This window comes from Gallinula chloropus (assembly GCF_964237585.1).
Source record: "Gallinula chloropus genome assembly, chromosome: 4".
Classification (NCBI taxonomy): Eukaryota; Metazoa; Chordata; class Aves; order Gruiformes; family Rallidae; genus Gallinula; species Gallinula chloropus.
This window is the reverse complement of record NC_140088.1, coordinates 34613459-34628942: the sequence shown is the minus strand read 5'-3', so window position 1 is coordinate 34628942 and position 15484 is coordinate 34613459. Positions and strand designations below refer to the sequence as shown.

The following is a 15484-nucleotide window of genomic DNA, read 5'->3' as shown; positions in this document are numbered from 1 at the left end:
GAGTTTCTGTATGTACTCTTGTTGTGAAAAAGAAATAATCTCGCTTCATCTGTAGAGCAGATTTTATCTGGTACCTTTTTCATTAATACTGTTCCAGCTTGGTTCCCAGTAGCCACAAAGAGAACCGTCATAAACCAAAGCTACAGATTAAGTTGGTCATAAACTGTTCTTTATTATAAAAACATTAAGAGCAATGAAAAACATGTCTGTTTAAGATAGTTGGAGTTACCAGTCTTGGATATTTGTTGTTCTTTGTCTCAGTTCCCTATCTAAGAAAACTTGCCTGTATCAGGTACAAATTGTGGCTCTTGTCAGTGTGCTGCTTAAAACCAATTCCTTATTTGCTGTAGACATTAGGTGTTGAATTCAAAAGCAACACATGCAAAGTGGTAACTTAGAATGAAAAGAAATTATTCAAGTGATGCCTCATTCTTGAAGCATGTCCTCTCTGCTAAATGAGGCAAATGCCAGTAAAAATACAATGCTTGCGTGAGGGCTGATTGATTTTGTGTTTTCCAAGGCTTGATTTTTCAAACAGTAACCTGTTCCAAACATTTAAGAAGAGCCCTGAACTAAGTTATTTACAGAAGGGGGATGCAAATGTATTTCCATTCCTTGTCTAGGTCCTCTCTAAGTGACTTCTCCAAGGCAACGGAGCAAATCACTTGGATAGTCGCTATTAAACTCCCGGTGTTCCTAACTTTGTCCTGGGGAGCCCTTGGTTTCTCAGCCTGGGGCTGTAGTCCTTCAGAGTGGTGAAATGCAACCTGGAGGCTTGTAGCCGCACAGCGTTTTTCTGTGCTGGTCCAGTCTTGATGAAGGTAGGGCCCTGCTATGGGGGCAGAGCTCTACATGAGGGGTAAACAGGAAGGAAGGGGCAGTTCATCACACTGTTATTTTTAAGTGACGATTTTCAGTTTGTATGTACTTGTGCTACTAGTAAATGGATATTTTTATTTTTTAAAATAAGTCATGCTCTTTTATTCTAAGACTGTATTTGTGGATGTGTAGTACTGAGCTGCTTGCTTTGCTTTTCAGAGTCACTCATCTACAGCAGTGAGACTTTATTTTTTTTTTTAATTATTATTAGTGTGAAGACAGTTATAGTTGCTTGTTGAAGAGGGACGGTTAGTGCTTGCATGATGATGGAGCTTCCCCTGTAGGTTTTTGGACCAACAAATTAACCAATTGATAGTGGGAAGTGGAGGTGACAACTAATGTTTTAATGTTGAAGAGGAAAATAGAGTTTGAGAATCACACTTGCCTCTTCAGCACCTTCAAAAATGAGGGTATTTCAAATTCTGTAGCATCCAGAGCAAATGCACTTAATTTGAATATAGCCTCAAAAGAGTCATTCCTCCCCAGTTCATCTCCTACCATGTTAGCAGTTGGATGTTATTTAAAGTACCCTGAAATAGCTCTAAAATTAAAAGCTTATCCTCTGTAATACTTTGTTGGTTCAAAACGCGCAATAGAATTTGTGACTCGGAGTGCATCAGTACTTAAAGTCACTACCAGCAGTAGGCTTCCTGTTGGCTTGGTGTTCATTGGCACCCTGGTTAGTAAATGTAAACTCCTCCACTTGTGCTGGTCTCCATTGAGTAAGAGATGATTATGCGGCTTTCTACTGCTGTATCTATTTATAAGGCTGGGGCTTAAACTTCAGCTCTGCGATGACTTGTGTGTGGATAGAAAGATATCTGTGAAGATCTTGTTAGCTGTGGAGCTGAAGCTTAAAATAGGCTAATAGTCTAGTATTTTACTAGAAAATTGGAGTATTTTGGAGGCTACTTTTAGCATCAGGCAAAGTAATTGAGCAAATGAGTTATCATTTATATTTTAGCTATCTTTTTAGGAGTCTGACTCATGAGTTTTTTATGATTCATATGAGGATGATTTAAGGGGTACTACCTTGCTCCGCTGCTAAACATTGTTCTTCCTGTGACACTAGCAGTGTAATGGGCAGTGTATCTTCTCAGCCTCTGTGGTTCATGACCTAGCATATTAGCTTAAACTGCCATTGATTTCAGTTTACATTAGGACTCTGGGATTTGAGCCCTAGTGACTGTGCTGACATACCACCTGCTCTACCATCTTTGTTGTGCTGGTATAATCTCTAGCGGAGGTCGTGGGCAAATACCTGAGCTGGGTCACCCTGACATATTTAGCTGTGGCAACTGGCAGGGCTTGTGATTTAGATGCTAATAAGTGTGATGGAGAGGAGGTATTTTCTGCAAGGGATGGGGACACAGGTCTTGCGTAGAACTAGAAAAGCTTGTACCTATAATCTCTTCTTCCCCTAGTGCCAGTAAAAGTTTGTATTTTAATCTCCTTGTCTTCTCCTGATATGTCAAACAGATTTTCTTTCCAAGTGGTACTTTAGTTATCTTCTGCATTTAAAAAAAAAAAAAGCCAAAACTTGAAAAATCAACCCAAAACTTCTCCCCAAAACAACTCACTCAAACCCCTCCCCCCACAATTTTTCAAGTCTTTGAATTTTCTTTTTCTGTTTCAAACTGCAGTTAAGCTGTTTGTAATTATTTTGTTTTGTTTTTTTCCTTTTGTAGGAGGGGGTAGAGAGCTGAAGGAAATCACTTTCTCAAAACTGGTAAGTACTTCTTCCCAGGACTAAGATGGCTTACCTAAGAATGATGATACAAAGAGTTGGTATCCATTCCTGGAAAAGTTTGATGTTTACTGAAACTGAAATCCTTTCTATTCTTATATTCAGAAATTAATTCTTAAAAACTAAAAGTTACTGATGGAAGCCCCATTCTTAGAAATAAAATCACCATAGGGCTGAGATTTGGACCCAAGTGTTGCTAAGTAGAGTGGATTTTAATTTAGTCTGCTCAAAACCAATAATGTTAACTCTTTTATTCTGTGTAATGTGAAAAAAAATATTTGAGGGGATTTTTGGTGCAGAAAGACTTCTACAATTTTGAAGTTATTCAGAACCCTTCTGTATTCACAGGTGCTGGAAGTTGGTGGCCCTGCCTGTGGCAGGGGGTTGGAACTCTATGATCCTTGGGGTCCCTTCCAACCCAGACCATATTGTGATGAGAGGCATTCATGGCTTTTGCATAGGTCCTTCCTCTGTTTTGATATATATCTAATACTTGTCATCTGTGCTTCTAGTATACTTTATGAAATTGCTGTCACTTAAATGGCTTTGTGGAATTTTGTGTGTTCTGATGTGGATTGGTTTTAATTGAGATAATAGAGAAATGCTAATTCATTTTCATGGTTGTTAGAGTTTAAGGTTTTACACAGTCTCTCAGTGTTTCTATAGTACATAAACGTCTATGACCTAAACTGCCATGTATTGGGGTACTTAACTGAGTATGACACTTAAGTCTTGAAGCAACTTCATAAGAAAGAAGGGATTATTTATAACAACTACATGCCATCAAGGAGCTCAGTGGAGAACTGCTGCCTCCAATAGTTGAAATCAATCCAAGGAATAACAAATACACCTCTTGCTCTCAGTGCTGTTCCTGGCTGAGGCTTGGAAGTTTGTCTGGATGTGCAAGAGATGCATCTACTCCACAGTCCTCTGCTTTCCTTTTGGAAACTGCTGATTCAAGAATTCACCAAAGTATTTGCAAGTTTTCCTTTAAAAACGAATGGGATATTTGTGGGCCAACCCACCCATGCAATTTCAATCACCTGGAAGCTTTTTAATTAAAATAATTCTGCTGCCACAAAAGTAAAGTGGAAAATGCAGTATGTTTTTATGATTTTCCAGGGATGGTTTTATACATCTTTGGATGCGGTATTCTAGGTAAAGTGCCACTGGACTGGCATTCTATCTTCTCTTGAAGTTCAGTCTAAAGGATTAAAAGTTCAAAAATAGTGAAGGTTTTTGCCCTCTCAACGTTTCACCCCTTGCTTATGTTGTTCCGTACCCACCATATTTATATATGTATGTGTATACATATATATATATATATATGAAGTGCTAGTGATAGATAATGAGCTGCTGTCTTAGAAATTTCTAGACGTTATTCTGCATAAATCGGAAGAATACAGTCCAGGATTTGGATGTAAGGGCTGATCACTCTTTCCTTTTTTCTTTTAATTAACACTCAGTAAATGTTTTAAATTTTTAAATTAACATCTTATTGAATGTGTTCTCCAACCACAACAATTATTTTGATGCTGGGAACAGCACTCCAGAATGCCTTAATAAATTCTTCACTGTCAGTTGCCTGTTTCCTGGTCTTTAAAGTGATGGTGATGAATGCCTCAGCTGGGGTGTCATGCCGAATATATGGTATCTTATTTGTAATTTAACAAAGTTCTTATAATTGCTAATCCTGGTTTTTCTTTTACTAAGGAGCACTCTGGTGCTGCTAACGGACAAATACAGCAGCTAGTAGAGGTGATTGCAAAAGATCGTTCTTTATCGTGTGGTCTTTGCTGATGGAGCAATGCTAGTTTCTCTTCCCTCGCATGTAGGACATTTAGTTTTTGAAGAGGAGGTTGTTTCCTAGGTTTAAAATGTGCTTCAGTGTAACTTTGCCATCCCAAGGTAACAGGAAATAAATGATACTGCAAAGTAAGTTGCTCTGAGGCTATAATGGGAATGCTGGGGGAGGGGAGGTAGGAAGGAGTTGAGTTAGAAAACCTACCAGAAAAAAAAAAAGGTCAGAAGTTTGTTAATCTCTCTTGCCTTTTCTTGGAAGCTTTAGTCTCATGAATTGAAATGAATTCTCCAGGATGTTGCAGTATGGCACCTATTTAAAATTTATATATATAGAAGGAATAAATTTAAAGGACTCTAAAACTTTTAAAGCTATATGGAAAAAGAAATCTGAAATAATAACAGATGTTTTGGGATGGAACTGAATGATTGGTATATTACTAGAATTGTTTTGGGGTTTTTACTTGTGACAATATGTGTTCCTCAATGTGTGACAGTGAATTACATTTGTTAATGTCTATACCCGTGTAAACATGGTTAGACTGAGCAACAACTTGCTTCTGCAAAGCACTATCACTTTGTTCTTAAACCTCTTAAAAATTAATTTTGAAAAATATTTGTGGCTGTTCAAGACATCTATGAAATTAGGTTGGATTAGTTTTTACAAACCATCAATACTACAATTTCTATCTGTCAAATTAAGTTGTTCATTAATAGTAATTGTTCAATCTTTATATGTTGTTTTATATGCCGTTTTTCCTGTGAAGTAGTACTGGCCTTTAGTCACATTTATTAAAATTATGGATATTGTTTATGTTCTCAGTTGAGATTAGTCTCTTCTGCTGGTTTGTACTTTAAAGTTAATAGGTCGGTACAGAGTGATGCTGGCTATTCGTCATGAGTGCCTTCTCATTCATTGAAGACACACTGAGAGGCCATATCTGCCTGCAGCTTTACCCCAAAATCGAATTTCCAAGGCTTATGAAAGACTCTTTACCTCTGCAGTGGGTTCCAGTTTTCGTTAGGCAGTTTCCCATGTGTTTTTTTGAAGCATGGTTTCTTTTGAAACTGCAATGGTAGGGACTTAATGCAGGCTATAGTTGTTCTTGTCAGTGAGTGGAAGTAATAATCTGGGATTCTGTTTTCTCATTACTGTTTGTGGTAATAGAACAGGGAACTATATGTAATTTCCATGTATCCCTTGATACAAATTACAATTTTATAGAGAGTAGAGCTGCAAAGGCAGCTGTTTTTGCTGGTCTGTCACATGTGGGAGAGGCCCTTGCAGAAGGTCATTTCATGTGTTGACTAGAAAGTCTGATCAGGCCTTTGTTATTTAAATAAGTAACTTTAAGCTAACAGCAGACAGCACTGACAAACAAGGAGTTTAATGCTTTTTAAAACCCCTTTATAGTCTTTTCTTTTTGTTACACATTTCTGTTTGGAAAGAGAAATGGTTAATTTGAATAAACAAAACAACTCCCGCAAAAAACCTTTATTTTCAGGAGTTCACAAACTTGTCCAGCACTCCAGTTTATTGCAGTGAGACAGTGTTAAAATAGAATTTTCTAATGTATGGGAATTACTCTGTTTTTACAGCCTATATATCTAGCACAAACTGTCAATATTCTTTTGAAAACATTGAATTCCTGTTATGAAGGCTTCTGAGTTGGCTACAATGCCTGTGCAATAATTGTGAGCAATTTCAAAAAAAATAAAAATAGGAACTATTTTAACACTCCAGCAATTCTTTAATGTGTGGTGTCTGGAAAAGTGACTGGAAAGATTGCTATATAATGTTTTCTGGTGGCTTTTATGTGTATGTATTTATATAGATGTGTTTCCATCAAGTTTTTGCACAGGTTCCATTGTGATTTGAGCATATGGGATGGAGACAGGCATTTTAATCCTGTTTCAGAAGCTGATACTTTTAACGTATTTCCGAACAATTCTTGTGCCCAACTCTCAAGGCTCTTAGAAGTGTGGCTGGCAGTGCTTTTCTGTGCTAGTGGTTGGGGGGATTAAGTTGTTTGGAGTGCAAGTGAAGGTAGTAAACTTCAACTCGTGTTCTACCAGTAGAGTTCCGGTAGAAGGAAAGTATTTTATAATTAATGGCTTTGAATAAGCTGCTTTCTATCAATCTTGTGTTCCTTCAAAATAGGTTTCAACCAAAATGATGAACTCAGCACAAACTTTAGGCAGTGGGTTATTAATATATTAATGTTGTTCTGTCAAACTGCATGCAGACCATCCCATCTAAGAACAGCTCTCTAGCATCATTGAAGTATGTTAATGCAATACATTCTGTTTAACAATTTATTGATGTATGGGTTGCAGAATTTTAGTTTCCAGAATATTTTCTCATCTACACAGATTTTTTTTTTTTAAAACCTCAGTAGTGAAATTTTCTAATTTAATATGCAACTGCTGTAGGATATTGGTAGGAAATAGCTGCCTGCAAGCTAAGATAAGGGACAAGTATGAGAACTTTGGGATGTATGGGAAGTAACAAATTTGGCTGAACAAATCCAAGGCAGGCATTTTGTACAGCCTGTAGATTTCTTGTATTTGAAACACTGTTTGTGTTTACACTATAAAGCTGCAGTTTGATACAGTTCAGTCCTGCTCCGTGACTTTTATTTTTTTTTCTTTTCAAATTGCCTTCTCTCCTTTGCTAACCAAAAGAAACCCTTTATTTTTCTATAGCACTGGTGTTATAGAGGAAACCAGAAACTAAAGGCACTGGAATCAGTAAAGACACTTCTAGAGAAAGTGGAGAAGGTAGAGAATGGAGCTGCAGACTCTACAGGAGGCTCTGAAAGTAGAAATTCAGGTTCACCAGGTAATTCTTATTCTTTCTTGCTTTTTACTTTTAAGTATTAGCAGCAATAGTATCACTGATAGTATTACTACTAATGGTAGTGTTAAGTAATAGCACTACAACCATAGTAATAATTGTTTCATAAGCTTGAAACTACTCTAGAATTTTACACTCTACATTTTGACCTCACCACCTGTTGTTTTTTTAGCAAATGTGAAAAATCTACATATCAGGCTGTGGGTGGGAATGTTTTTTATATTATTTTGAAGCAGTGATAAAAACATTCTAAAAACTCTTTGTTCAGCAACTTCTGTCTGGAAGGTTTTTATAATATTTCAAAGCCAATTTTGTTATTCAGTTGGCAGTGGAATAATATGGTGGAGGAAAATTCCAAGTGAAAGCTGTGTAGTGCTGCATCTCATCTGGTGCTTCTCTGCTGGAATGTCTCCTGGTTTAGTAGCTTCTAAACCTGGAATTGTGTAGTTTTGCTAACCAGAAGGTTATAGTGCCTGAGCTTGAAAACTTTATACATGTTGGGTCTTCTTACTGGTAGCCTGTTCAGGACTGTATGGTGCTAGAGTTTCAGCTTCTTATTACAATACAAATGGGAAATATTAAAAATAATAATAATAAAACCTGATTTAGCAAATGTAAGAGGACATACGCACATTAATTCTTGGAACAAAATTGTTAAAGCCGTAAACACAGAGTAGCTGCCAGCTTGAAGTAGTAAATTTATCAATGAGACCATTTCTAAAGTCCAAGTATTTCTGTTGGATATCTGAAACCCACTGTTACACAGGGGATAAAAGAAACCCATAATATGAAATTTGGAAACCTTTTCCAAATGTTATTACTTGCTGACTTGTCTAAACAAATAATCTAGATGGCTTGTTCACTAGTTGCTGCAATGATGAGCATAGTGCAGGAAGGTGGATGGCTGGATTAGTAAAATGAAGCTATATCAGCTTTAACAAAGTACAACTTTCAGCTAGGGAGAAAAGCTTGAAAAAGCTGGTCAAAGAATGACAGACAAGTATTTTGCCTCAGTTCTTGCAAATTTTGCTCTGGCTCCAAGGCCCTGGCATTCAGAGCTTCAATTAATTTTGTTGTGGGGGTAAGGAGATTCAGATATTACCTGTGGCATTTTGCTGGATGCATTAAAATGTTTAAGGCCAGGAAGTATTCCAGTATCACCTGCTGTATGGTGGTCAGAACGCTAGTCACGCTTCTGTTTGTATAAAAGCAATTACCTCCTGTGTGTATCTTTATTCCCCTACACACCTAAGCCAATGAAAAGTTTTAAGACTGTTAATTTGTAATGATCTTTAACATCACTTCGTAATGGTGATGATGAACAGGGATGAAGACTGTAAAATGTCTAAAAAGGCTTATTTTAACAAGTACAAGGGGGGGTGGGGTGGGGTGTTGGCCCTGTTTGCCTTAGCTTTAGCATGAAAAATGAGCTCCACACCAAAATGAACTTTAATTCCATTTGGTTGTAGTTGGTGAAACAAAACAAGCCATTATATCGCGAGGTTGTCCTTTTTTTCCCTTCAAAATCTGTCCCCATAATTAAGGCTAAGAGAGGTCTAAATGCTTACAGTGGCCAGTAACACTTGCAGCAGCATGTTGGGTGTGTCAGTAAACTGTTCCTGAGCTGTGCACAAGCGGTTACTGCCCAGCTCATCAAACGGCCACTGACAGGAATTAAACTGGGTTTGGCATAAAAAATAATGTTCAAATGAAGTACTTGAGCTGTGGTGTGTATCTGAAATTTGTACCTCAGAGATACAACATATCCCTTCTCTTGGCAGCGCTCGGGGTTTGTGGACAGTTGTCTCATTTCTCATCTTTTTCTTCAGTATTTCTTTTTCTGCGGCCCCTTCAAACAAACCTGCCGGCACTCACTCAGTCGCGGTTTGTTGTCCCCTCTGAGTGGTGCACAGGCACAGATGTCTGAGCGTGCCAGGCTCAGCCCTGCACCTTGAGTGAAGCCTGTCTGCTTCCCAGTGCAGCGTGTCCTTGGGACTGCTTACATAGCTGTAGCAAGTGATGCTCAGCGTGACTCTATTTTTGTTTGTGGAACAGCTCCGTGTTTCCTGCCTGTTCCAGTTCACCTCCAGAGCTGTGTGTGAAGCTTTGATGCAGTGTATCTTGAACTACCAGTAAGGACCCAGAAGAGGTGTTTAGTTACTTGAAAAAAAGCTATTTTGTTTCTTTTAGTTTTGTTGATCAAAGAATCCTCCACAAATGAAGTCTGACCAGGTCTTGCTATCTCAGAGTAGGACTCTGATATTCAGGTATCTTCTGTGTCAAAGCTATATTGGTTGTCCTGATACATCAAATCTAAGTAGCTCATTCTGCTACTGTGTTGACTTAATGGAGGTTATTTTGAAGCAGGCTGCTCTTCATAGTTTTGATCACAAGAGGTGTTAAAGGAGTTATATTTAGCTATTGTCACAGAAGGGTTGGGCTTCATGGATGACTCCTCGAAAAGAACCTAAAACATCTTTTTACTTCTCTTGTTTCATAAATCAAAAAAAATCATTAGGATTTAAAATTTCTTAAATTCAGCTTGCATTGAGGTCAGTGCAGAGAAGTTTTTTTCTTAAGATTGTGAGACACTGTGTTGTGTGCAATACTTTCTGAACACTTTAGTCACTGACTGTCTTATGACTGAGTCTGTGCAAGTGCTTTGTATAAAAAAAACCATCGGATTTGTTGCTTGTCAAACTCTGATGTGGCAGAAAGCACCGAGGAAAAATAAGCTGGGTGTGTAAGCAAGAGGGTAACACAGCACCTCGGCACCCGTGACGCTGAATGGCGGCGTGACAAAACAAGACTATTCAGTGTAGATAAATGCCAGGTGATGCACTCTGGATAAACAGTCCCGTTTCACATCTGCAGTAGCAGGCTGTGAATCAGCTATTAGCACGGAGGAAGGACTTCTCATAGGACAGAGTACTTGATTGTTGCATGTTGTGGTTTAACCTTTGTCTCCAGCTGATAGAGACAAACTGGAGGAATACAGGGAAGGGTGCCAATAGTGAACAAGTACTGGAGTGATGTGTGTATGACAAGACTTTCAGTTTGAAGCAGCAATGACTGATGGGAGAATATATAGTGTGGAAAAAGTGTAGGAAGAAGATGAATAGAGAAACAATCGTAGAATCATAGCGTATCTTGAATTGGAAGGGACACAAGGATCATAATGTCCAACTTCCAATTCCTCTTGACTCAGGTCTGGTTATCTGTAATCTTTTCCCCTCTTGCTTCCATTATCAGGAGACAGATTCAAGAGAAAAAGGAGATAACTTATGTAAGACTCCCATAACATAACTTTGGAATTACTGTCACAGAATCTTGGGTGTTTTCCTGAGTTAAAAAGCAATTAAGGCCTAGCAATGGAGGAAAAGTGAGTAACTAACTATTAAACCTAAGGCATAATCTTTGAAGACATCAGAGAGATAAATTTCTAAAAGATATGAGGTAACACTCTATGCTTGTCCAGCATAGACGTTGTGCTCGTGCTGCTGCTAGCAATTGGCTAGGACTGGAAAGAAAATGCAGTAGGTTAACTGTGGTGTGACACAGAATTATCTTTGTGGTGTTACGCTTTTCGCTGGTTAACACTGTGTTTAGTTTGAGAAATGAAATAAACTTATAAAGACAGATAACTGAAAAAGCCTGAATTCTCTGAGCGATATCAATGCAGGTGGAGTGAAACATGCTTTTTTTTTTTTATTTCCTTGCTTTCTCCTTCTGTTTCTTACTCCCTTTCCTGATTTTGATAAGCAAATGGAGAATAAAATAGAGATGTTATTGTTTTTGCGTGTGCAGAAGGGACATGACAATGTGATAAATAAATGTGTCTATAGCCAAAAAGGAAATCGGGAATTTTTGGTTTATATTGCCTCTTCATTCCGGGCTCTGGTTTTCTTTGGTGACAGCTTGGTAACTTTTTTTCTTGCTTAGCAATAGACAGCATTCTTCTGCAGCTGCCTGAAGGAAGCGAAGGAGGAAGAATAGTGAATGGTAACCATCTGTCTGCTTTCCCTTGGATGTGGAGGGCATCTCTTCTACAATGATCTCAATCTCTCTCTGAGGGAGAAAAGTGGCAAAGATACTTCTGAACATGGGTCTTCCATGTGGTACCAGCCATATCAACACATGGGCAGACCCTCAGTACTTGAAATGTTCTGCTCTTGAATATACAGACAGCTTTTGTGCCCGCAGCGGTTATCTGTGATTTGTGTTTCTTGTGGCTGCGAGCAAAGAAGGCAGCAGTTCTGGAGGAGACACAGCTATTAGATTCTTACCCAGCTGGCTTAAATTGTCCTTAAAAGGCATCACTTGTTCAAGTGATGTTTAGGAGAAAGAGCAAAAGGTAGTGGCTTAGTGTGTTAGCTTTACTATATTCATAAGAAAGAGTTTGGAAATTATATAGTACTGGATTCCAGGCCTTTTTATTGAAATGCCATAAACAGAATGTTTTGCTATTACAAAGGTTCTTCAAAAAAGATGAATTTTAAATTGTTCAACAAGACCCATAATTGTATTATTGCATCTTTTTTCTTTCTAGAAATTGGTTGCCCAAATGAAGCAAGATCCACAGGTAACTACTGATTTTTATATTGCATTATTTACCCATAAAAAGGCAGGAAATAACAGTGTGTGAAGCTTCAGAATTTGAGCTATTTCTTGATCATGTTCTTCCTTGCTAACACAGTGCTTATAAGAAAACTATTATGAACAAGTCTTTAAACAATGACTGTTGAATAGTTTAAAACCAAAACTTTTGCCTTTATGGAGCCTCCTGCTTCTTGTATTTTAAAATATTTTAAGTCAAGCGAATCTTGCAGGCTTTGGCACAGTTCAGACGTGCAGCAAGTTTCTGACTCTGCTAGAAGTTGCTCTTTATAAAATCTGCCATTACTAAATTATTTTTTTTTTTTGTAGCAGAAGGTTCACACTTCTAACAGAAGAGACAGGGTATTTTGTCCAAATAGTGTAGTTTAAGGCTGTGTTCAGATTGCCTGTCTTGGGTATCCAAATTCAACACTATAGTGTTCAGAGAGTAGGCACTTGGCCTTGGGGTGTTTCAAAGCTACTGAAGCTGGATAACTAGACTCCTTGAGTAGACAGCAGAGCACATCCCTTTCCAACTGACTGTGTATGGAGACTGGGTTATCCTGTACAGCAATTAAACACTCCAGTGTGCTGAGTGGGGAGTTATGCAGAGTTCTCTAAACAGTCTGAAATGTTGCCGGGGGGGTATAAAGACAGCTCATTTGAGGCTTGCTATTAAGTGCTTCCATCCCCATACAATTCTAAATGCTCTGACATTTTCTGAGCATATATTTTTTCTGAGCTCAGTGGAGTGGGTGGGATGAGCAGAGAGTAGGGTGGTATTAGAAAACCTGCTTTCTACAACTCCCTTGTTCTGATGGGATTTGGGTAAGGTCTGCTACTTTTACTTGCTGGGCAAGTGTGCAGTTTGCTTTCAGTTTGTATCTACTGAAAGCCAGGTCATGCTGCAAGCAGCCATGCAAAGTTCCCAGAGCCAGGAAGAGTAAATCAAGTTCCTGCTTCCAATGCCTTTCACTGTATTTTTATCCCAGATTATTAAGTGGAATTTAGGAGAAGTGAGGATGACTGGTCAATATCTGGTTTTGATAGAATTCTATGTATATTGGAGAAGACTGTCTACAATAATGCATTTCAAAATTGTATGGAGGACTATAAAGATAAGGAAGTTGTCCTGAACATTAAGTTCCTTTAACTGTTAGTCCTGTGTTTCAGTGTTTCTGTGTAGCACAGTAAGCCAGCGTAGTCTTGGGTAAAGAGTTTACAACATAAATGAGAACAAAAAAGTGGAAAGAAGGAAATGGAGGGAAGCTTGTGAAGCTCTGTAAAAGGGAGCAAGCTTTAAACTGAGGACAGATTTATTTTATTTTTAATAGGAAAGTAATGGTAAACCCCTCCTTTTTTTTTTTTTTTACTTCATCTTTATAATGATGCTTATGGCTTTCAAATCTTAAGTTTAAGAAAGAGCTGTTGTAAGCAAAGTGCTGATATGAATGGTGTGATAAGGAAAATGTAATTCTCTTTAAATACAGTCTAAAGCATAAACTTACATGGAAATTAAGCCTTAGATATGTTTGCCTTCGTTTGACATGTGTCAGTTAAGATTTGATAGATATGTTTTCTCTACGTAGTCAAATGTATAATAATGTCTTTGCCCAAGTAGTATAGGTGAGAACACTTTAGGTAATATATATATAGCATGCTACTGTATACAGTATGATACTATTGTATTACATATTAACAAGCAATTCTCATTTAATTTTTAAGCTTGATGAAATGTACAAATGTGCTTTATAATGCAGTAGGCACTAATGGATGTTTTAATGAAATCTTCGTTCCAAACTGGGCTGTCTGAGTGCTAGAAAGGTCCTTTGGTTATTGTTGCACTCGGTGACTTAAGTAAGGCTTTGAGCCTCTTGAATTTTATTGGCTGTACATCCAGAAGTGCTGTATTTGTAGTGCCTTATGCAAAAAAAAAAAAAAAAAGAAAAACAAAAAACAAAAAAACAACCCTTCCTGCTACTATTCTATGTTAACAAATGGAATATCTTTCTCACAGATATTTTTTCTTTCTAATCAGAACGCTGATTTGAAGAAACAGCTTCATGAACTTCAAGCCAAAATCACAGCTCTGAGTGAGAAACAGGTAGGCAAACAGAGATGTATTTTTAACACCGTGTTCTAAAGATGTCTATTTTCCCAGCTTCCAAGAGAGCTGCTAAATTTTTTAAGTGTAAAAATAAGTGTGGGCAGCCAGACATTTTTGATTTTTATTCAATTTCTCAACAAAAGAAAGCGCTCATCCTATCAAACAAGCAACCAGTGAAATCAGTGGGAACTACATATAAAACATCAGTTTCAACACAAGAAAAATTGCTGAAGGGAGCTGGGAAAATGACTTAATTTTGTCATTTCCTTGATTATTTTCTTGACACTTACTGTAACCAAACCATTCTGGTTTAGACAAACCTTTAGACTTTTTTTTCTTAGTTGGCCCAAAATGTGCACCAGACTGTGCTGGAATCTTTCTTCATGTCTAGACCAACTAAATTCATATCAGTTCTGGATACCTAATAGACAATTTGAAATTATCTGTGTGTTTTTATCATGATAAATTACACCACAATTGTCTTGCTCTTTGGTAGGAATTTTCTCTGACAGGTCTGAAGTATGTGTAATAATTACACTGTATGTATGGTTAATAAAAAGATTGTGGAACTTGAAGCTGCATTGTGTAGGTAACTATAAGAAAAATACGTGACACTGAGATCTGCAGAACTTGTTCTCACTTCTGTTTTTAAAAAAAAAAACAAACCAGCAACACACACAAACCCCTTGTATGCAAAATTCCCTGCAAAAACCCTGGACTGACTTAAGTCCCTTAATTGTATTGCTGCTGTGTCAGTAACGGAACCCAGTTAGGTCAGTGGATAACATCTTTGTTGGGGAAACATTTTAGAACGTGTGCTTAGGTAAGAATATAATTGTGCATTAATGTCACATCTAGATCCCTGCGTTTCATCTGTTAGTATCTGCTGTGTTCTGTTCTGAGAATTACCTTTCCTAAGAGGATGGGCAGACAGTGATTAATGTTTACCTAGAAATTTTGCATACTAAAAAACTATGGTACCTTTTAGCAGTGGAACAGTGAGTTTAGGAAGGAACATGTAATAAAGAATTTATTATTTTTAATTAGAATACTAATTCAACACAAACTGAGGTTTTGCTGATGTGATGGCATTCCTCTCTTGAAGATGATTTATTCTCTAAAAGCAGCATGAGCCTCTGCATGTGGCTATGTCTCGCAGCAGGCTGCTTCAGAATTCTCTGGTAAGCTCTGGAGGCCCGTGGTAATTTAAAAATTAGCTTGCCTTGCTGCCACAAAGCAAGTCATATTGACTGCCAGTACACCAGCAGCAGGGACAGACAGCGAGATGGTAAGAAGGAAGTATATCTTACTGTAACTTGGATTCATAACTCCTTAAAGTTATGTCACAGAGTGGTCTGTACTAACATATGTTTTAATTTACTTGTCACCAGAAATGCAGCTGTATCTCTTCTGCTGAAAATTATAGCTCAAAGTACTACAGCACCCTTGTTCATGGGATGAACATGGGCTGTTTCCAAAAGACTTGGAAAAATAAGTT

The 15484-nt window shown here is 37.8% G+C and overlaps 1 protein-coding gene across 1 annotated transcript in view; it reads left to right on the top strand.

Annotated features, from left to right (window-relative positions):
• The window catches only part of PHF21A (PHD finger protein 21A), a 127680-nt gene that overhangs the window by 30989 nt on the left and 81207 nt on the right, over positions 1–15484 (top strand). Inside the window, exons 2-5 of the mRNA XM_084263053.1 lie at positions 2568–2608; positions 7133–7268; positions 11833–11865; positions 13918–13983. Coding sequence (XP_084119179.1) covers positions 7215–7268; positions 11833–11865; positions 13918–13983 — 153 coding nt within the window. The 5' untranslated portion in view covers positions 2568–2608; positions 7133–7214. The remainder of the gene's footprint in view (positions 1–2567; positions 2609–7132; positions 7269–11832; positions 11866–13917; positions 13984–15484) is intronic.